Below are 23,108 nucleotides of genomic sequence, written 5' to 3'. Positions count from 1 at the left end.
ATCAAAGTTACTTGTTTGGTAAAAAATGGCTAAAATAGGGAGTTCCAAATGATGTAGAAGTAATGTTTTGGGAGATCGTAAAGCCGAAAAATGATATATATGTTGCATGTATTTTTCGAAAGATGGTTTAGTTCGTGGTTCATTTTAATCCTAAAATGCGTTTTTTAACATACTTATATTATAATGATTGGTTGAGCTGTTAACTTACACTTTACAGAAATTTTGATTTTTTTTTTGTTTCTCCTATTCTAAAGTTGTGTACGCAGGTAGTCTGTCTTTTTTTGTTTTTTTTTTTTACGGGAAAACTCGAAATTTTATTACTTAAGATCATCCATTACAAACTTACTCAACCAAAAAAGAAATTCGCCATTCACCAAAACAAAGGATGAAGGGTAAGAATAAGCAAAATGAGCAATATTATGCATTAATCTATTGGCGTCTCTACGAACATGCACAATATCTGAAACCACTGGCTGCTTCAGCATGGGCAATTGGGCATAGTCTCTGCTGTACAAGCTCCAGTGTAACCATGGTTCTCTTGGTCGGAAGTGACTGCTTGCACTGCCAAAAGAGAGTCTGATGTCACATGCACATCTCTAAAATTCATTTCGTAGAGGAGACTGACTCCCTCCCTAATTGTTAACAGTTCGCCATGTACCACAGAGATTGGTTGATTAATTTTCTTGCTAAAATCCAGCATCAACCGACCTTGCTTGTCTCGGACAACTCCCCCAATGCTGTATTGATTAACTACCAAATACGTGGTAAGTTGAATGTTATATTAATTAATCAAAATTTTTATTTTCCAATTAAGAAATTATATGGAAAGGCTGTTTTTTTGTCATTTATGTTTATCATTTTACGCTTTTGATCTTTTATGTTTCCAAATTTCAATCTTAGTATGCTATTTTTGTATTTTTTTTTTGAAATTTTAATCCTTTTTTGTGGCACTAAAGGGTGAAAAATACCGAATTTTTGCTATACCGAGATTACTGTATAGAAAAATGCCGAATTTATTAAAAAATTTGGTACGATATAGTATTGATACCAAATTTCCGATACGATAACATATGAAATGTAAAAAATTTCGGTAGATACCGAAATAATATATATAAATTTAAAATATATAATATTTTTAAATAATAAAGTTAAATTTTTAAAAATATAAGGTATTTTTCATTGTGAAACAATATAGATCGATACCGTACCGAAATCTTAGTATACCGCAGGATATTGATATAATCGGTCTGTTAATTATACATACAAAAATTTGCACGGTATCATATAAATATTTTAATATCGTAATTTTCGGTACAATATATTGTATGATTATTTCGTAAGATATGTTATATCACCTTTAGCAGCTTTAGTGTCACGTCAAAAAATTGATGAAAAAAGACTAAATTATCAAAAATAGAAAGATATGTCACTAAAATCGAAATTTGAAGATATATTTGCCAAAATAGTGAAATGACAAATATATAGGAAAAAACAATTTTACCAAGTTATACAAACTGCTAAATTAATATCAAAATTTTTTTACTCGAATTTAAAAACCGGTGTGTGAGATACCTACCGTATTCAAGATAAAACCAACTGTCAATACATAATTAATTAACATGTTTATGATTATTATTATTAAATTTACGTGTAATATTTGTGTGGTGGTTGTAGAAGCAGAAGAGCCGAAGTTATTTTGGGTGTCGGCCATAGGTCCGATGACATTAATAGTTATTTTGGGTGTCGGCCATACGTCCGATGACAGTAATGGTTACCGGTTGCCTTTACACCTACTTTTCTCTCATGCGGAAAAATGTGGCATCCCCACTGTGAGTTGTCTACTTAATTGATAAATCATCAATAAATATTGCTATAATTATTACTGGATTATCTATTAAATTATATTGAATTTACATAAATAAATTCATCTATGAAAAATGAATTAATAAAATGATCAACCAATATTTGTTTATTGGTTGATTTAAATCATCATCATTATTATTTATATGTTGCAGGTTGATCATAAAAAAAGAGGAGTAAATGAAATTTCCATTCAATGTTTAAACTTTAGCTCCGAGTATGTAGTGGCACCTCTCAAAGCTGGACTTATCATTGGTATGCATGATAGCACTCGCGATAAGTGCATATCGACCTTATTTACACTTCATATTTTATTTTTACTAGTGCATGGCACACTCGATTGTGTATAATAATTTAATGTATATATAGCTCAAAACAAATCAATGAATTTTAGTTATCGAATTGAATCCTATATATGAGATTCGGTGGATAAATTTTTGAATATATAAAATGTGGAAAGCTGAAATTAAAGATTCTAGGAGATGTAGAGATATATAATTTTTAATTTGATCAAGTAAAAATGTATTTTTCAGAAGAATTGATAACGAAGTTGTAATTATACAGTGGCACCAAATACTGATAATGTGGTGTTTGTTCATGCTTAGTATATTATAAGATGAATGATTTTATATATTTAGTAATTTTAAACTATCTTGTTAAAGTTTCTTGGCTATTTAAAGATTGACTGAAATGATTTTTAAGGAATTTATTTCCTAGAAAAAAGTTCATGAAAAAAACCCTCAGCCTTCTCAACCATGCAAATCGCCGTAAGCATTTGTTTTTAAAAGGTGTAAAACTCTAATATTTTTTAAATGTGTACGTACAAATAATTCATTCTGCAAATCTCCAACATGAACTGTGAAAGTTTTTGACAGGAAGGGATAGCCATAATTGGCAGGAGTTTCGCCATCGCGAGGAATGAACAAAAATCGACGGTAACAAGGAGATGATAGCTTATGGATTGATGAACATCTTCGGGTCTTGCACCTCCTGCTACTTAACGACAGGTATATACAAACCCACTCTTCGTTAACAAATTATAGTATTATAAGATCATGATAAATTATAAGGTGACATTGAACATCTCACAGGTCCATTTTCAAAAACAGCAGTAAATTTCAACGCTGGATCGATGCAACACACAAATGGCAAATGTAGTACAATCTATTTGTATGCTATTAGTCCTCCTGTTGTTGGCCCCTTTATTTAGCTACACTCCTCAGCTTGCTCTCTCAGCCATTATAATCTCAGCAATGCTTGGCCTCATTGAGTATGAAAAATACTATCACCTCTTTAAGACGGATAAATTCGATTTCCTTATTTGTATGTCTGCTTTCCTCGATGTTCCCTTCATAAGCATGGACGTGGGACTCATGATATCGGTAAATCGAGTTTAATCATTTATATATATATTTTTTTAATTTTTTCGTATTTAAGGGGAACGTGACAGTTTGGTTGAACTATATATATAGTTTGGGCTCTCCCTGGTCAGAGCTTTATTGTATATAGCAAGGCCTACGACTTGCAAGCTGGTGAACATACCGGAGTCCAATTTGTATCGGGATATCGAGCAGTATCCGAATGGGAGTACAGTTCCAGGGGTTCTAGTTCTGCAGCCTGGGTCACCTTTATATTTTGCAAATGCCAACTATATGAAAGAAAGGTATATTTTTAATCAAGGACAGTAAATGCATCTGTAAGTGGTCTTTTCTGGTCTTATTTATTATTATTTTTTTGTGCATCTGCAGAATCATGAGATGGGTTCAAGAGGAATTCGACTTGACAAAATCTTCACAAAATGACATTGAATACATCCTACTCGACTTTGGAGGTTATTGCATACCGCGTGAGCTACAATCTTTATGACGAATTCTACTAGGAGTAATTTTGTATTTATTCCCACTTTTTCGATATAAAAATGTTACACGAGTTTCGATTTTGTTGAATCTGACCCATATGGTTAGATCATGTCTATTCATAGCAGTAGGGTAAAACTCACATGCTAACATGGAAAAAAGACCTGGTAAACTCTTTAACACTCTTTGGACTATCGAATGACAGCAAAAGTACGATCCCTCCTTTGTAAATTGTAATACGACTTTCCTTTATAGGCTTGGCTAGCACTTGTCCAGTATATCACGCAATTCTTATTGATGATATATGCACTAATATCATGATCTGTTGTGTTAATGAGCACACGTCCAAGATTTTAAATAACTACGTCACTATTAGTTACACATTTCACATTCATTTCTCTCTGCAAAAATGATTAAGATCACTAGAGAATTAATCCACTCAGCATATATATGTTGCTCCTACGTCATGGTCGAATAAACATGTGAACTAATCAAATGATCACCATGGCAGGTGTGACATCCATCGATCACACCGGAGTCGAAGTTCACAGAAGCTTGGAGGCCAAAGGAATCAAGGTGATTATTTTAAAAATACGTATATACAATCTTACTTCATTTATTCAATCATCAATATCAACAAATAAGCCTACAATATTTCATCAAAAATTGCAGATGATTTTAATAAATCCTAGACTTGATGTAATGGAAAAATCGATCGTCGCCCACTTCATCGACAAGATTGGAAAGGACTCGGTTTTCTTATCGATTGATGATGCCATTGAGATTTTACCTTGAAACTTCCAAACCGTATAGCGTGTAATGTATTATTTTGCAAGGGAGAGTACTCGAGTGAAACTATACCTTAAATGTTTATGTAATATAACATTTTTATTTTGTCAATTTAATTATAGTTATATTATTGTATAATGTTGTTACCAAACTGTGTGGAGAAAATTTTTTAAACTGTAAATATATACAATGAGGTTGTGAGGAAGATAAAATTTTTATTTGATAAATTGTGTATTCTTTTTTTATAAGAATAAAAAAAATAGAATAATCTAGGATTGTTCCCACGTGAATTTGTTATTTATTCAATTAAAATTCATTTATTAATAAACTATACTAATCTTATTAATTTAATTTAATGAGAACCTAGAATCGAACTCTAAATAAGAAATTGATGGTCTAGACGATTTTTTAAATACTAAATTAAAATACTAAACTAGGAAGGAAATTTGAAAAGATGAATTAAATGTAAAAGTAGAACATTAAATAAGTGTGAAAATTAAGAAACAAAATATTGAGAATTATTTTAATTTATTTATTTTTTCAATGAAATATTATATAGTAGCTTGCAGCTTGTGACGACCATAAGTTATCCTATCTTGGAGCCTTCTTCTTCACGAGTTTTTCTATATAGATTATCAATGAAAAGTTATTTCTTTTGTCCCCTCAACACTCAAACAGACGACCTTAAAAAAAAAAAAAAAACTTAAATACATAGACTTTTAGAACGCATGTTGGTATCAAAAGCAAATGGCCCAAAAGAACATCAAGATCAAGATAGCTTACAACTTCTGCAAAAAAAAATTATTTTCATGATTTTTTAAATCATGAAATATTAAAATTAATTATCTTATCTCATTATAATCATAATTGTACTATTTTTCTAAGATTTGTTGATTGTTTTTATTAATGTTTTTTTGCAAATATTAAACACGTGGGAAAATTGATTTCAAGGGTCGATTTTATTTTTTATTTTTTAGATGAATATATGTTTCGAATTTGATGCAAAAGAAAAATTCTTAGCATATGTACTATTATTTTATTCAATCAAATATCGGTTTATTAGCATATTTACATATTGACTTTATACTTAAGTAATTTTTTAAATTAACTTATGAAACTTAAATTTATGAATATTTATCGTGCATAAACAAGTATACAAAAAATAATGATAATATTCATAACTATTTACTACACAATTAAGCAAGTAGAATAATAAATTAAATATATATACGCTGATTAAATTAATTATTTTATTTGTTTTTGGAATTAAAAAAATAAAAATAAAAAGAAAATAAAATTTTTGCAAGTGGAAGTGCTCCCAAAGTCCCAAACAAGATCTTCGACTCAAAATTTGTCATTTTCACTCTGAAAAATATGTTATTTTTATATGCATTCTGATTCTCCCATCTCTACGAATTCCCCTTCTCCAGGTAAATTAGAATCCAATCGTACTGATGGACGTGATTATTTTTGTGTTGAAACCAACAATATCTGTCATTTTCCCATAGTCTGCGCTTTCACGTACTGCTGAATTGATTTTGGGGAGTAAATTTTTCGTTTTTGATACCATCTTTGCGCAAATTAGGGGTTGGATTGAAAATAAGCATACCATTTTCTTGTGTCTGCAGTTCTTCTTTTTTCTTTTATTTAATTATTCCCTCCTGGGTTGCATCTCAATCGTTTATTATTGACTGTATTTGGATTGTGGGCATTTTAAGCTGGGAATATTGTGTCTGCAGATAAGTTGCGGTTGCATTTATTGGAAGGACAATGAGTTTTACTGGCCCTTCCGTTGGTTCTGGTTAGCGTTTCCCATTCAATCTTAACTCTTAAATTTGATGTTACCCACAGAGACATCCTCTATTCTTCTTCCCCTGACACTCTTTGGGAATTTTACGGTACAGTATAGTATATAGGAAAATTTGTGGCTTTTTAAGCAAAGAATTTTCAGTCTGAAACGTGAGCTTTTAGGTATTAATGTTCATAAAAGCTTAACAGAACTGATTGTAATACTTATGGGAGATGTTAAATACTCGTTCATAAATAAGTTTACAATTTCAAAAAAATTATTTTTAAGTGATTTTGTTCAAATATTCTAAATTCAAATGAAAAATAAAATCTGTACCCTATCATTATGAATTGATATTTTTTTATAAGATTCAACCACATAGGGCTCGTTTGTTTTTGTTTTTTTTTTTTTTTTGACATTTTGGAGGGGGTGTAGTCTCAGGAAATATTTTGGGGAAATAAATTGTATTTTTGGTTTTATTTTGTCTTGTTTTGGGGAAAGTGGGAAACACAATGATGAATGCATATACCAAATCATGTCAGAAATTATTAGATAGAATTGTGGTAAAATTTTAATATAGTATATTTTGGGTTATATTTATATAATAATTTTTTTTTTTGGAAGTAATGAATTTTTTTGTTAAATAGTAATAATAGTGTTCAGAGATGGAAAAAAGAGAAAAATGTGTTTCAGAGAGAATAATGAAAATGAACGATAGTGTTTGTTTTAGGAAATTGAAAACCGGCCAGAAAGCGAGGGGTGGCTTCTCTGCCAAAAATTGAAGACTGATTATTTTACATTTTTCAGGAATGTTTTCATTTCCGCGAATCATGAGCAACCATAGCCATATCATTTTTAAAATTCTTGAATCGAAACTATATTTTCATCCGACTTTCAGATTCACATATCCAATCACTATTTTTTGTTCATTTTTCACCACTTACCAAAAATAATTCTATTATTTTATTGCATTTTAACTTGGTTAAAAAATCCAATTTTTATTGAATAATTAAATGGATACTTAACAAATTTTGATATGAAAAAATTTCCTTGAAAAAACATAATCAAACATTCTGAAAAAAATTCAATTCAATTTCTGAAATAGCATTTCCAGGAATTTATTTCTAGAAATACCGAATCCATAACCAAACATGCCGAAACAGTTTGGCAGCTAAGTGGTGCAAGCAAATTATTCAGGATGGGAATGCACCAAACACCTGCTTTTACGTGTTTATTCATGTTGTCCTTTTTGTTCCAGTTATGTCTCTCATCTTATGAAACTTTACATTGTTATGATTCTTTCTACTTTGGAATCCTTAAGATGGTATTTTTCCTCCTAACTGTATCTTTTTAAAGATCTGGCCATTCAGCAGGGATGAAGAGGACAAGGAAAACAATTTATTTGGAGTTTCTAAAAAGAAAATGCATTTTATTGTTTTGGTTTTGAGATTGACTTTACTGGCTTCAACTTATTAAAAATGAAAAATTTCTTGAATATTTTAGTTTGTGGCCTCATTTAGTAACTGAATAAACCTGTAGCTTTAAAGTGTTCTTGATCTTTTATATGTTATGCTTCTTCCCTTTCTAGAAGATCAGAATGCTTTCCTTAATGGATTTATGCTTAGATTCGGTGTCCATGAGAGTTGTTGTTTTCGCTATCTGGCAAACTTACAGTGAATTCAATGCAGCTGCAGCTGGTAGAGCTATTAGGAGAACATTTGAGTTTGGACGAACATATGTAGTGAGACCGAAAGGCAAACACCAGGCTACTATTGTTTGGCTACATGGCCTTGGAGACAATGGGAATAGGTAATTTATGGCTATCCCTTAGCAAAGTGATACGTCTATCAACTTGAGTCACTATCTTTTGTTGACTCTTGGTTTAGACCTTATCTTGTTTCCACTACTGATTAAAAGAAAATATTTATGTGTATTTTGTTCGAACAATAATCATGATAATGAAAATTGTAGAACTCATTGCCTAATGCTGGGAATTCTATCCATATTATAGTGCTTTGAGTGCAAATGAAGGTGAACTTGACGTGTTTGACAGAATTATTTGAAAGAAAAATCTTGAAGAAGTTCTGGGATGGGTCTATTTTTAACACAAAAAGTCTTTTTTTTTGTTATTCAATGAAGTGTCTATGGGGAATCGTGTTCTCGTGTTTAATCATGATTTCATAATCTTTTTATGGGAAAAATTGTTTTCTCTCTTTGATTTTAAGTTCACTGATTTTAAAAAAGGAAAAGAGTATCCTGACTTTCAGAGTAGGCTAGATTCTCTTTGATTTCCTAAAATTCTTTTAAATGGGATACACTGCTTCTCTCTTTGAGTTAAAAGATGAGTGATGTCTGATTTTCAAGAAGTAAAAAGGTATCCTGAGCTCCAGATTGAGCCAAAATGTTTGTGAATGTGATGAAACCTACATAGTGAATAACAATGTGTGCTGTGTTTTGTGCGTTGCTGAATTAATTGATTGGTAAATGCTGGTCAATTTGGCTGGAGCGGAATAGAAGGATTTTTTATAATATTGAAGAGTCGGTTTAAGAGTGCTGTGACAAGATTAAGATCCGGGCATTTGGCTGAATTGGGAAGCATATAGTGTTTTAGAATTTCTCGAATCTTGATCTCATATTTATTGAGATATTGTAGATATATATGTTGTTGATATGATCAAGGCTTTTGTTTTCTTTTTTTACTATATGGATTACTTATCTGCTGCTTGTAACTAATAGCTTTTAATTATGTAATATAAAATTGTTTCCTATAAAAAAATTTGGTAAATGCTTCACGTGTTTGTCGCTCAGTTTGTTTATGCCGGTTGGTGGATTTATGACCATCATTTCCTATTATATCTCTGAATTTAATCCTCATCAACTTCGCGTTTCATTGCAGCTGGTCCACTCTCTTGGAGACCCTTCCGCTTCCAAATGTAATGCTAATCTAATTTTTTACTGTTTATTTTGAAGTACTCACTTCTAATCAATGTTCAAATATCATTGCTTTTTTGTTTGTGGTTGTCAACGTTCCTTTTTTCCCTTATAGATTAGCATTTGTGATGATTTAAATGTATATGCAGATAAAATGGATCTGCCCGACTGCTCCTCAACAGCCAATAACTTTATTTGGTGGTTTCCCTTCAACTGCTTGTAAGTTTGTATAGTATTCAAGTGTACCATTTTTATGATTCACAATGTTGAGAAAATGACATGGTGTAAGCGGGCGAAGGTTGGTGCTTTGCTTGGATATTTATTTATTTGGTTCTTCAATGTTATATTCGCCGTTAAACGTGATAGAGTTGGTTCTATAGTGGATGGACTTAAAGTACAGTGGATAAATCATCTGTCAAAGGTGTGAATGGTGTGATCTGTCTGTATTTTAGTGGCTTTATAAATTGCAAAGCTTACTTTCCAGATGGAAAAACATACTGGTTTAAGTACTCCGATTATGAAGATTTATACAATCTTAGTTGGGTTAAGGATGGTCACCATTGGTATACTAATTAAACTATTGGTAGAACAATTGGTTTTCCGGTATTTATGTATTTGGTTTGAGCGACAATACTGTGTGGGAAAAAAAATGTAGTTGGTTTCTTGGAAAATTTAAGGTAGAAGGCAAAGCATAACCAATTCTAAAATTTATTTTAGGTCTTTAGGCATCACATCTACTACGATGAATTGTGTTAAACCTTAATTAGAAAGCTGCAATAATGTGAATCTCAATAAATTGACTTACCTATAAATAATGTAACTTATGTGCGTGCATTTTTATTGGATCCCAGGGCTCACTTCTGGAAGTAAACTTTAATCAGGAAAAGTGGCACTACTCTTTCTAAGACCTGAGCTCGGGATCATGGTGTGGATCCAAAATATTGTCTTGGCCTTATAAACATTCCCAACTATTAAATTAAGTTTGGAATATTATAAGATAGTTTATCCGAGACCCCTGGCAAATAGTGGGAGCTTGGTTTATGATTTTTCAGAATAATCCTTGTTTATCTTAGTCCTCACCTTATTTATCTTACGCCCTACAATGGTCAAAACACTTCTCACACAAGGTGTCCATCCTGTAAACCTAGATCAAAGCTGGTAGCACTTGTCTGCTTCTTTCAATGATACCCCTGGAAAGAAGGCTATAGGAGATGCTATACCAACATGCAAACATGCATTTAAATCAATCTATATGATAGCAGTTAATATAGCATATTAATATTGGAATAAATCAACATCGAAACTCATTATTGGAAAAAATTATATTCAAAACCAAAATAGTTTATGTTCTTTCATATGCTACCATACTCTTGTGATTGTTATTTATTTATCATATGCATTGTCAGATTTTTTATTGCTGGAATTATAGTTGCTGTTCTCCCTTATAGGGTTTGACGTAAATGATCTTTCGGAAAATGCTAGTGATGATTTAGAGGGTTTGGATGCTTCAGCTACATATGTTGCGAGCTTATTGGTTAATGAGCCCCCTAACAGTGAGTATTCTACTGTGGTTTTTAATGGTATTCTAATATCCACACATGTTTCTATTGTCAGTTTGTAAAATGTTATAACCTTGTAACTCCTGCCAAAAAAAGGAAAGAATATAGAAAAGAAGCTTTGAAGTGCAGAATATCAGAAATACACAAATGCTTTCCTCAAATATTATTCTTTTGCCAGCCTAATAATTGTATCGTTGAACTGACTCTTACCTTATTCAGATGACAAATTTATGTATTTCTATCATTAAATTTATGCCTAATCTGTTTTTCATTTCTTATTATGCACATTAGATTTATTCGAATCAGGATCTAAGTTCTAGGGAACAAACTATGCCACTTCTGGGCTGATTGGTTGGTTTGATTGATTGGTTTTTAGCTTGTTGATATATGATTGAGATTACTTATAGATGATAATGTTTGGACGAGGTTATGAAAAATGAGTTGAGAGTTTCAATCAGCCAAAACATACATGTACTTTAGTTTTCACAAATTCTAGGTATAGTTGATCATTAATATTATTTCCAGTCTATTCCTTAGAAAACCATAATCAGATCCCATAATCAGAACTAAACTAAAGTTGGATTTGTTGTTGAGCTTTTATCATTAGGTTTCATGTCCTTTGACAGAAGACATCCAAGAGCAACTAGAGATGTGGTTACTTCTTAGTTCTTCCTGCATACATTTTCATAATACTTGCAAACTGTGCAGCTCCGTTTCAAAGCCGTTATAGTTGAATGTTTCCTCCGATTATTGTCAATGCAGTTCCTGTGATTGAATGCTTGAGCTTGTAGTCATAAGGACTCTCCTTGTGCTTTGTTTCTGTTGACTTATTCTCGGTATTTTGAGCAATTTATTTGCGTATTGGTTATTTATATTCTCATGCAGATATGTGCTGCAGGTTACATGTATTTTTAAACTCTGATCACATTGTCACTTTGAGTTATTTTAATTGTCGAGAGTGTGGTAAAATATTTATGTAATCTGTGAAACTCCATTCGCTCCACTGATGTACTTGAAATAACCACTTTTGGAATCTTAGGGAAATTAAGTTTGGAGATCACAGTTTGCTTGAATCTTTTTTTATTTATGATCTCCCGAACCTTAGGATAACAAGTTACAATTATATTATTTTAACAATTGGTATTTGTTGAAAGTTAAGCTGGGTGTTGGAGGCTTCAGCATGGGTGCGGCTACCTCTCTCTACTCTGCAACTTGCTTTGCTCATGGAAAATGTGGGAATGGCAACCAGTACTCAACGAATTTGAGTGCAGTTGTTGGATTAAGTGGCTGGCTTCCCTGTGCAAAGTATGACTCTTGACAATGGTTCAAAATAGTTCTCTTTATGTGTATTGGACATGAATAATCTATGAAATTTTTTTCATAGGAATCTGAGTAATAAAATTGAAGGTGTGGAAGGGGCTGCAGGGCGTGCTGTGTCATTGCCTATTTTGCTTTGTCATGGTAGAGGTATGACCCAGACATAATTGTTTTGCGAGACACTTAATATCCTTTTTCACTTTCCCATCTGTTGAATGACTACATAAAGGAATGCCACGGTCAGTGGCAACTCTTAAAGGCTTTGTTTAATAATCTGTCTTTTTAGTTTCTAATAAGTAGGATAGGATAATATTCACAATTTTTAATAAATAGCGCCAAGCCTCTAGTTCAAAAAAGTTATCAAGATCCCTCGAGCTTTTAGAAAGAATATAACCACTTCTTCCCAAAACCTACTAACATCATCAACTTTGACCATGCATTCATTCATATTCTACCAAGATTCAAATTATCTATCTATCTATATACCTATAAAAGTGTGGATAGTAGAAAAGTTTTCTCATTGTGAACGGACATTATTATCCTTCACATGTTTATTTATTTTCATTATTAGGTAACATATGTGGTAATTTCACATTTAGTCCATTAATTAATAATTAATACTAATTAACCATATTTTATGGTTATTATTTTGTGCTTTTGACTTTCTTCTCCATGTTCTTAAATGTTTGTGCTAATTTTAAATAAACATACTATTAAAAAATTTACTTAATATTAATATCAATTATTTTTTCATTTTAATTATATTCATATTTTAATTTATATGTAGCAAATAAGTCATCTCCACATTTTTAAATGTTTGAGCTATTTTCTTAAAAAATACTATTAAATTTACTTAATATTAATATCAATTATTTTTTTCATTTTAATAACTTTCTTGGACTTTCATTTAAATTCTAAATTAAATTAATTATGTTAGTTATTGTTCTATTTCACTATCATTTGAATAGATTCAATGAATTATTAAAAATAAATTTTAATATAATTAGATTTAAAAAAAACTTCAAAAATTTATATATATGAAGGACTCATGATAAAGTATGTGAGTACTTTGAACGAAGAGTCATTCAAATAAATTCTAAATTAAATATTGACAAATGAAAAATTAAAAAATTAAAATAATCATTATTACTTTTAAATTAAATAAAACAATTTGAATTGAAAATAAAATTATATTTAATCAAAATTTTAAATTTATTTTGTCAAACTATTAATTTTTAAATGCATGAACAAATATAATATATTGTAAATCTAAATTTAATTGTGAATTTGAATAATAATAATAAAAAATTATTAAATTTGAATAAGAAGTACCTATAAAAGTGTGGACAAATGAATCATTCATCCACATACATTGGATGATATGATGCTAGAAAAATATTGTTGTACAATTGCTAAAACGAGAAAGAAATATGTAGAAAATCAATCAATTTTTTCATTAGTTTTTTCCTACTAATTTTGATAATAAATAAAATTAATTGAATGATTAATTGTTTTAATTACTCTCATAGATTCTATTTTATTTAAGTCTCCTCATATTTATATATTATCAAATAGTACTCAATCATAACAATAATGCCATGACATTTTATTTGTATTTGTAGAGTTATTTACATACAAGTATATAATGACAATTATATTGACAAAAAGGTAAGCACACATTAAATAAAAAAATCAATAAACACTTAATTTGAAAAAAAATAAAAATTGAGCTTATTCACAAATGTTATCACAATTGATACTTTTTCAGCTTATTTTTCTAAAAAAAAATCAATGACGGCATCTATTATATGTATAAAAAAATAGAGTCAAATGGTACATAGATAAAATTATTATGAAACTGTTTTAAAAAATACACAAATGAGTCAAAAAAAATTAAGAGCAAGATATTCCTACAAATAATTATTAGTATAATGTTAACATAACTAAATTGGAAGTTATGTTGGTGTAGAGTAAGTCTATGTTGAGAGAAGGTCTCGCGAATTTTTATATGTGAGACGAGTCGACCTTACCGATATTCACAATAAAAAGTAATACTCTTAGAATAAAACTTAAAATGAAAATTGTTGTCACATGTTCTTAATTATTCCAAATTATAAGTAAGTATTATTTTAGATTTTCAAGATGTAATTTTTACATTTTATGAACATTTTTATCAATTAATTGATATAATGAGTAGATAAATATCAACATCATATTCTAAAATGTTTTCTTCCACTCTTATATTGCTTAATTAATTAAAATATATTCATATGATTCTATTTACATTCTTATATTGCTTAATCAATTCAAATCATTGTAATTGTATTGTTATTTTAGTTCAATTTAGTCCTTAATTTGATATATTATTATTCTAAATTCTTAAAATTTGTTTTGATCTATCTTTTTCCGAACGAAATGTTGTTTGATGGATTTGATCACGTTATGCAAAGATTAAAAATATTTTTACTATTAATTTATTTTTTAGTTATTTAGAATATGGGTTCACGTGTGAATGCACGTGCTTTTTTGCTAGTTAACCATAAAAGTGTGGATGAGGAACAAAGTTTTTGTATTGTGATTTTACTGCTTTGCCTAAAAACTGTGTATTGTTTGTATCAATTGCATGACATTGGTGAAAAAGGTATATAAAATTTAGGGTCAAATTTGGGATATTGAATTTATAGACGTTAATGTATAGTTTATTCATTTAATTGCTACATTTATTTTTTTTGAACTCATTACACACACGAGGATCATAATAATGTTTTTTTTAATAGAAAATTGCAACATCTGTTACGTAAAAATTGAATAGGTATTTGATAATAAAAATACATTAGAGAAATAACATTTTCTTGATACATAATTCTTAGAAAAAATATTAAAAGAGTGGATTTTTGAATAAAAAATATATTTTTCATTAAAAATATTAAAAGAAAAAACATTTAAAAAATATATATTTATCTATTATACTTATAAAAATATAAAAAGAATGACAAAGTTTTTTATTATAAATTTTCTACTATCCCCTTCAGTTGTGTATTATTAGATTAATTACATGGATATTTTCTACACAATTTTTGGGATATCTAATAACAATGATATATTAAAAATGAATATGTGTTTTATCTATATTTATATTTGTGTGCTAGTAAATATAAACATGTTTATCCTGGGGGCAAATGAGTGAATTCGGTCGACTGGTTAGCTACCAAGCTTTGACTGCTGAAAACATGGTTAATCTGATAGTGCCAGGGATTTTCTTGCTCTAAATCCCCTCTTCATATTAAACCATATGCCATGATACCATAGCAGATAATGCCCACCAGGAGTTTCACTCGGTGTCCTTGCCTTTGGCGTTTCAGTGTGTTGATGTGTGAGACTTCAAAGAAAGGGGCTGATGAGCCATAAAAGGGGGTCAGGGAAGAAGCCTTAGCCTTGGAGTTCTGTGAGGAGCTGTTGGTTCAGGTTGGGGTGGGGGTGGAATGCCATTGGTTTGGCATTCTAATTAAATTTTCACTAACTAGGCATTGCCGGTTCTGGTTTCAAATAATGCAGAACCAGTCCAATCCAGATTTTTACCAGATAGAACTTGTTCCGTTTTAGCTGGCTGGTTACAGAAACGATGCCAATTCAATAACCGGTTACCAACAATATGCTAGCAGCCAAAGCTGCAAGGGGCTGTCAAAGCTGCCAAACAGCAGGCAACCTTGACAGCTTATTGATGCTCTCTGAGCAGCCTATTGATGTTGCCAGGCATCATGACAATCTTTTTAAATAGATCGTCAGTTTTAAATTTTTTGAATTCACCGGTTTGTAGCTGGTTTTGGACATGTTTTCCTACAATCATTCAGATTTACTCAATGTTTGTAAATGTTTAGGTTTTACAAACTCGTCGCCTCAGCCCACTCTTGGCTTAAGATTTGTGTTTCTTGAATTTATTCAAGTTCTTAAATCAATCAAGGCTTCTTGGGATCTTGAGCACATTGTTCTTGAAATCTGGATGCTGCTTGATGCTCATCCTTGCTACATTTCTCATAGAGAAGGCAATTCTATGGCAGACTCTCTGGCACATGAAGCTCGCTCTCATAGGACTTTTAAAATTTTAATGCTCATAATGTTCCTAAGCTGGACCTTATTTACGTTCAATTGAGGAAGTCTCAGCCTAGAGAGCCTACCCTCTTTTTTGTTTATTCTATTTACAGGCACGACCCCCTGTCCTGATTGTGCCGGTGTTTTTCTTGTGTTTTTCTCTCTCTTTTTTTTTGTTACTTTCTGAATTTAAGAGGGAAAAATAAGTGTTTTTGTTTGTACTTCTTAAATTTACACTACCCTTAGTACATTGTAACAGTACTGGTTAACTATAATGCAGGAGACGATGTAGTTTCTCATAAATTTGGTGAGAAGTCTTCAGAGAAGTTGTCTTCTTCTGGATTTCAAAACGTTATATTTAAATCATATCCTGGGTACGTAATTCGTCTTGGCTGAAGCTATTCTGCTAGTGTAATTTGCAGTCTATTAATTATTCCCTTGGACAGGCTTGGTCACTACACCATCCCGGAGGAAATGGATGAAGTTTGCGCATGGCTAACTTCAAAACTCGAACTGGAGGGACAATAAGGATGAAAATGCACGTAATACAAGATGGATGGGACAGTAAAATGACGGATGCGGTTATTGTTTCCGCTTTCAACTAGTATACTGCTATTTTTAAATTAATGTATAATATTTCCCATATATTTATGCACATTTGTCCGTCCCATCTTTGGCATCGTTTCTACTATGATTTGAAGCTTATGGGATAACATGAACAAATGGTGATTCAAACTTTCAGATTTCCAGCTCAGTGATGAGATATTGCTATGAATCATGTATTTCAAGCTTCAAACTTTTTGAGGCTAAAAAACCTGCTATTTTCTGGTCGACTTTTCCATAAGAGGAATTGTTCTCAAAACTCCGAATCTCAAAAACTTTTAAAAATGGTTATAAGTAACAATTTTTTCCATCAAATTGTTGAGACATACGTCTACAGTCTTAAGGGATCTTGGCTACTTGCACCATGGAAGTTGCCATAATATCTGAAAAAAATAGGCAAGATTCGATACTGTAGCCCCAATCTGACATTCTTATTCTCTATTAAAGATGTATTATGCAGCAAAGGATGTCTACTACTAATATCTGCTAATGCGACAGTTCGACAGTTTCAACACTGTTGGTTGTTGCCCGAGTAAAAAAGAACTTGCTTGGCTTTGCAGGCACTCCCACCAGACAAAAGCACCTCGACTTCCCCACTGCCTATAAACTACATATAGGAGGTCAAATGGGTTTCATTCGATGCTTGATAAATAAAAGAAATTTCCACACGATAAAAAGTTGTAGGTCGCTAAAGTATACTGTCACCAAATTAGAGTTGCACGTAAATGGTTACAATATTATAATATCACAAAGTTTATGCATATGAACGGTGGTAATCTTGCACCAAATTAAAATAATGCATGAATGAAGACAACAGTCGCATACTATTATAGGTCTAAGGCTGCTGACTGCTGTATTCTTACCATTCTAAATTTAGAGAATAACAATCGATGTTGGCAATTTCAGAACAGCCAAAACCTCGACCATGCATCCGGATATATGTGCTCAAGCATTGTGGAACATGCAAACTATGAACTACCTTCTTGGCTCCGTTTGATCATACACTTTTTTTCCTTTCATGGCAGCAAACCGCTCAGCCAGATCATCATAGTCAGGTAGTTTAGGATGCACATGGCGTGCCTGATTATCTGACTGGAAAGTATTTGAACGATTGAACGCCTTTTTCGGCTCTGGGGAATCAATTGATTCATGCGGTAGGGAAATAGATCTGGTGGCCACTGGTGCCATTTTAGAGGCATCATGCCCATCGTAAGCGATTTGCTGTGAAGATTGAGCCTGCACCTTTTTCTTCAGCTTTCCTCCATTGTAGCTGGATGGTTTTTTGCAGTAATGCATTAACAATTCATCTATAAGCATCTCCTCCTCATTGTTTCTATGGTGCTCCTCATTAAAAATCATCTGCAAGCCTTTTCTTGAATGGTCCTTTCTTCTACTACTTGATCTCCTCTTAACATCACCATCTTCACCGCTATCCACAATATCATTGCCTGATGATGACTTATGGTGCTTCTTCCGTGTTGATCGAGGTTTTGATGAGGAAACTTTATCATCCTGATGACCAAAATCTTTGTCATGGAGATGACTCTTCATTTTGGAGGGTTCAATGAATTGTTCATCGTGAACATTTTCATCGGGTTCTACAGTACAGGTCTGGCCTGCTGCATTACCTCTATTGCAAGCGGATAAGTTAATTGAATGCTCACTATCAGAACCCACATGATTAGAAACTCTACTGGCTGTGTGTTTATCTTCTTTTGGTTTAGTATATGTTGGAGGGAGACCAATTACGTCTTTTGGTTTGACATATGGCGGAAGGAGAGCATATTTAGTGCAAGGTTTCAATCTATCAGATTCTTCCTCCAGTTCTCTTTTTATTGATCCCAATGCTTTGGTTTGAGTGAGACAACCATCGATAGTAAAGATTTCATCATTCTTTCCCAGATTTTCGCCAAAATTTGAGGCATATGCACCTCTTTCGCGAGGAAATGCTTCTGAATTCTCTCCTTTTCCAGTTTTGCAGATTCCATTATTGTGTCTCACGTATCCAATGTTCCCATTATCCATGGCTTTTCTGTGGGATGAATTTCTTAATCTTACATTTGTGACTTCTGCATCACTTTTCATAGCAGGGTAAAAATCCTTATTTCCAGTCAATGGTCCACAGTTTTCTCCTTTCCTTGAATAACCGACACCATTACTTCGTCTGACGCTTCCAACATCAATATTATTTTCCATTTTCCCATAGGATGAATTCTCTGTTTTTACCCGCTTCAGTTCATCATCATATCTCTTGATAGTAGGAGAATGCTTGCCACCCGGCGATGTTTGTCTTCCATGAAATAAAAAATCACCTCCTTGTGTACTGCTTTCTCCTTTCTTCAATGGAGACTTGTGTGCCTGCTTAACCATTTCCTGACTGTGGTCATTTGAGTTGTCTCTTCTCATGACATTGTGTTCTGCAGAGCTCTGTACTCTGCCTTTTGCATCAAGAAGTTCATGCCTTTGTTTAACATCAGCTTTTTGTAAATCAACCTGGAGAACAAGAGTTTTGAGATCATCAGAGGTCACACAAGACTTCCATGTTAGTTAAGCAGGCAACCAAATATTCACCAAAAGTAACAAGCGGTTAGTCAAAGATGTGCATCATGGAAAAGGGAAGAGAGACAACAAGAATGAAACATTTGATTTCAGCTATAAGTTCCAACCACCCAAAAGGCTAAAACTCTTACCGTTCTCTTTTAATGCAGAACACAGTCACCCCTTTACACTAGATTAAAACTATCTCAGGGATATCAGACGATGGGGAAATGCTCTCGATAATAATAAAATCAAATAGCAGGTTTATCACCATCTCGACCATATGAATGTGATTCCAACAACTAAACTGATCCACAACTTCCACTCAGGATGAAAACATATATTGAGTGTTTGACATGAAACAAAAGGCTCTGCACTTCAAAACGTGGAAAGTCACTCAATGGCATAACTAGCAGAAAAAGAAATGAAGTTACATATGATTGACAGTAACATGGTGCATGCCACACAAATCATTTTATCGTGTAACTTGCACAAGACATAACATATCCTCTTAGTATTGAGTATGACAACATGGTGAATAATCATTAGTTTTTGCTCCTAGAAATTAATTATCTATGACAAAATACAGGACATAGGAATTAAAGTTGATATTTATATGCTGCTTACTAGAATCTTTCTAATCTGGCAAAAAAATCACAAGAGATTCGAAGTTGTACCTGCACAAGTGCAGAAGGGGAACCCATTCTTTGTTCAAACCCCTTTGAATCCCACTTTATTGAAAACTCTGAAGTTATGTCATGCAATACCTGGAGCCTCTTTGCTCGTGCAGGAGGTACCACAGATAGTTTCTCACAAAACTGAATCACAAATCAAGTAAACTAAGAGTTTAAACAAGCTGCAATCATTATTATAACCTTTTGTATGGTTACTCAAGGATACATAGGGCCATCACCTTCTGATTAACAAAAGCCTTTAAACTATTTCCGTATCTCTGCTGAAATATATTCCTCAGATCTCGCAGTTCAGGCAAATCAGAAAACCTGGCAGCAGCAAACATCAGCGAAGCAACAGCCTCCCTACATTCTTCTGGGCATTCCCTATAGAGAAACCGTTAAATAGAGAGAATTCTGTATTGTAACCCGTTTAAACAGCGTGAAGGTCTCAACAACTAGAGCAACATCTTTTATAATATTAGATACTATACTTGCAACATGACAAGGAGCATTTAGATTCTCCAAAAACCCTGCAGATTCAAAGTCCATCACGTCTAAAACTGCAACCTGAAACAATTCATTTTCTACAGTTTCATGATTTGGTAATTATCAAACTGGTACCTGTCGTTCCTACATTTTTGGAATCCCCCATTTTTCACTATGGATTCTAAGTCAATTTGCCTCACAAAGACAAGCCAAAACCAGGTGTTGTGCGTTTGGATAATGACCAAGATTTTTATTCCAGTTGTCTAAAATAACGAAAAATATATTAAATCCAACTCAAATAATATCCTGTATAGAAAATCCAGATGCACGGACATGGATGGGGAAGCACATACATGGACCCGAAATTCGATGATTTTAAAAACTTAGAATATGTTTCTAGAGTAGTCAGCAATTTATCATGCATGTATTCATGTACAGACACCTTGTGTTTCAATAACAAACGAGCAAGCACATTAAACCAAGGAAATGTAAAAAGCAAAGACAAAACATATTTAAACATATAAGACGAAAAGAAAGCAATATGGTAACAGGAATTACACTACTAGTTGGAGCATGCGATGCAATTACACTGTGCTTGTTGAAAATGAAATGATATAAAAAAGAAATGAGCCTTTTGGACATATGATTGGATCGTACCCTTGTTTCTCGATTCTGGAAAGTTGCTTTACTGTATACTCACAAGTTTGCTCAATAAAATCATAGCATGACAGGAGATTCACTCCAGCTAGGAATTCTTCTGTCTGACTTCCACGTGAAAACAGAGAGAACACATGTTTGAACTTCAATAGTGAATTAAATAAAATTGTGAATTAAATAAAATTTGTCGTTCTGGCATTTCTAAGGAAAAAAAAATAGTATTATTAACAAGGCATCATCACAAGCGCAGGTCAAGTCCTTATTTTATCATATGATTCGGTACCGAAAGTAACTAGCAGTAGGAATTCGTTGTACAAGCGAATTTTCTCTTCTTACTGGTGAAGAAGAGGAAGAAACCAACCTTGATGAAACTAATTAGGAAAAGATGAATCTGAAACTTTTAGAGATGATGATGCTATAGTTGAGGAAGATAAAGATAACTTTGGAGATTCACATTAAAGAAATAAATATTTAATCAACATCATTGTTTAGTAGTTTATAAAATATATATCTGGTGTGGTGTAATATCGTAGTGAAATTCATACATGTATTACAAAAATCAAGTCTAGTATGTATTACTTCGAGATGGCAAGAAACTTGCCTAGTACCCCGCGCTTAAGGCTTAAGGGCATTTGCGCCTTAAATAACTATGATCAAGATACTAGTATCTAAAGGGTGCGAATCAATATTAATTTTTGACTTCCCGTCAACCATGAATAATCCAAAATCATGGTGTTCGAAAATTGGCTTTAAGACAGTTCACCGTGTGTGACCACAATCCCATACTAAAGAAATCTCAGGCCCAAAATTGGTCAAATTTCACTTCTAATACATTATTCATTCGAAATTTATTCGTATTTATTTTATATATAAATTAACCAACTCCTTACCACGCAGAGTTAATATAATATACTATATAGTTCTTTTGTATGTTTATGTGTGTTCTAGGAATGAAATTTTGCCCACCACCTAAAAAACACCCCCGGACAGCAACATTAACAATCTTGAATTTTATCACTCCGGCCGTACAAAATATTTTAGTTCACTGAAGAACAGATTTATCGCTAGATTCAAGACAAAGGCATATTGTTAAATTCAAATATTCAACCACCTATATAAAGAGGAATCCAAAAAACAGCTTCAACCAATCCATAAATCAATCCAAAAAGGCTTCAAATCAGCTCGCTACATTACAGCTAAAGAGATCCAAAAAGAGTGAAGTATGTACCCTTCCATAGGCGTTGATATCAAGCCCATTCGAAAGCAACTTAGCCAGATCTTCTCCGAGGAACCTCTGCTTCGCCTCCGCTCTCCTCCTCGCCACCTCGATCCTCGCCCGTGTCGCTTTTATCAGCGACTTGCTGCAAACTCGTCGTAACACATTCAAATTCAACAACGAACTTAAATCACGAACAATTCAACACAATCTAAGAAACAAGAAATCCGACCATTTGGAGCTAAATCCACGACCCAGTAAGCCGTCGAGCATTTTGAATCTGTGAGTTCTCGCGAAAACAAATATTCCAGATTTGAAAACACAAAAAAAGCAAAGGATTTAACTGAATCGGGAAAAGTTTTTACCTTCAGAATTAATTAACGAGAGAGAGAGAGAGAGGCATGCAGTAGAGCACTGAACAATTTGTAATTTGTACGTTACTCACAGTCGGTATATTTTATACCTCTGTGTATTCCACCTGTACACGGACACTAGCACATTTTTTTAAAAAAATCTCACGTGCTAGTAAATTTTTAACAATAATATTCACTTTTTTTTTTTGTATTTAGGTTCAAATTTATTTTTGACAAAAATTAATATTTATGATTTTTAATTTAAATTATTTTATACGAGCTAGTAGTTTCAATTTTGTATTTTTGTTCCTACTTTCAAATAATTGGTAGAAAAAGAATAGGGAAATTAGTGACGTAAAAATAATTTTTTGAGAAAATAATATCAAAACTA

The 23,108-nt window shown here is 32.3% G+C and overlaps 2 protein-coding genes and 1 pseudogene across 6 annotated transcripts; 2 read left to right on the top strand and 1 right to left on the bottom strand.

Annotated features, from left to right (window-relative positions):
* The first annotated feature begins 385 nt into the window (after positions 1 to 385).
* Positions 386 to 4,511, top strand: LOC140828701 (probable sulfate transporter 3.5; annotated as a pseudogene).
* A 1,290-nt stretch (positions 4,512 to 5,801) lies between these two features.
* LOC140825924 (uncharacterized) lies at positions 5,802 to 16,965 on the top strand. 2 transcript variants are annotated; one of them, XM_073187974.1, is made up of 10 exons: positions 5,802 to 5,935; positions 6,245 to 6,306; positions 7,989 to 8,103; positions 9,191 to 9,227; positions 9,375 to 9,444; positions 10,674 to 10,778; positions 11,939 to 12,089; positions 12,169 to 12,251; positions 16,471 to 16,564; positions 16,637 to 16,965. In XM_073187974.1, the coding sequence occupies exons 2-10, from the start codon at positions 6,276 to 6,278 to the stop codon at positions 16,716 to 16,718; spliced, it is 768 nt and encodes a 255-aa protein (XP_073044075.1). In that variant the 5' UTR covers positions 5,802 to 5,935; positions 6,245 to 6,275; the 3' UTR covers positions 16,719 to 16,965. The 2 variants fall into 2 exon arrangements, with proteins under 2 accessions (XP_073044075.1, XP_073044074.1); XM_073187973.1 differs by having other exon boundaries at positions 5,803 to 5,935; positions 7,983 to 8,103.
* A 508-nt stretch (positions 16,966 to 17,473) lies between these two features.
* Positions 17,474 to 22,815, bottom strand: LOC140825922 (uncharacterized). 4 transcript variants are annotated; one of them, XM_073187969.1, is made up of 7 exons: positions 22,730 to 22,813; positions 22,597 to 22,644; positions 22,377 to 22,509; positions 21,149 to 21,252; positions 20,245 to 20,389; positions 20,009 to 20,149; positions 17,474 to 19,286 (listed from the first exon to the last, which is right to left on the bottom strand). In XM_073187969.1, exons 2-7 carry the CDS (start codon positions 22,635 to 22,637, stop codon positions 17,769 to 17,771), a joined length of 2,082 nt encoding a protein of 693 aa, XP_073044070.1. In that variant the 5' UTR covers positions 22,638 to 22,644; positions 22,730 to 22,813; the 3' UTR covers positions 17,474 to 17,768. The 4 variants fall into 4 exon arrangements, with proteins under 4 accessions (XP_073044070.1, XP_073044071.1, XP_073044073.1 ...); XM_073187970.1 differs by lacking the exon at positions 22,597 to 22,644 and having other exon boundaries at positions 21,149 to 21,256; positions 22,730 to 22,815; XM_073187972.1 differs by lacking the exon at positions 22,597 to 22,644 and having other exon boundaries at positions 22,730 to 22,815.
* Between the last annotated feature and the right edge of the window lie 293 nt (positions 22,816 to 23,108).

This window comes from Primulina eburnea, chromosome 3 (genome assembly GCF_022965805.1).
Source record: "Primulina eburnea isolate SZY01 chromosome 3, ASM2296580v1, whole genome shotgun sequence".
Taxonomy (NCBI): domain Eukaryota; kingdom Viridiplantae; phylum Streptophyta; class Magnoliopsida; order Lamiales; family Gesneriaceae; genus Primulina; species Primulina eburnea.
This window is presented reverse-complemented; position numbering and strand designations above follow the sequence as displayed.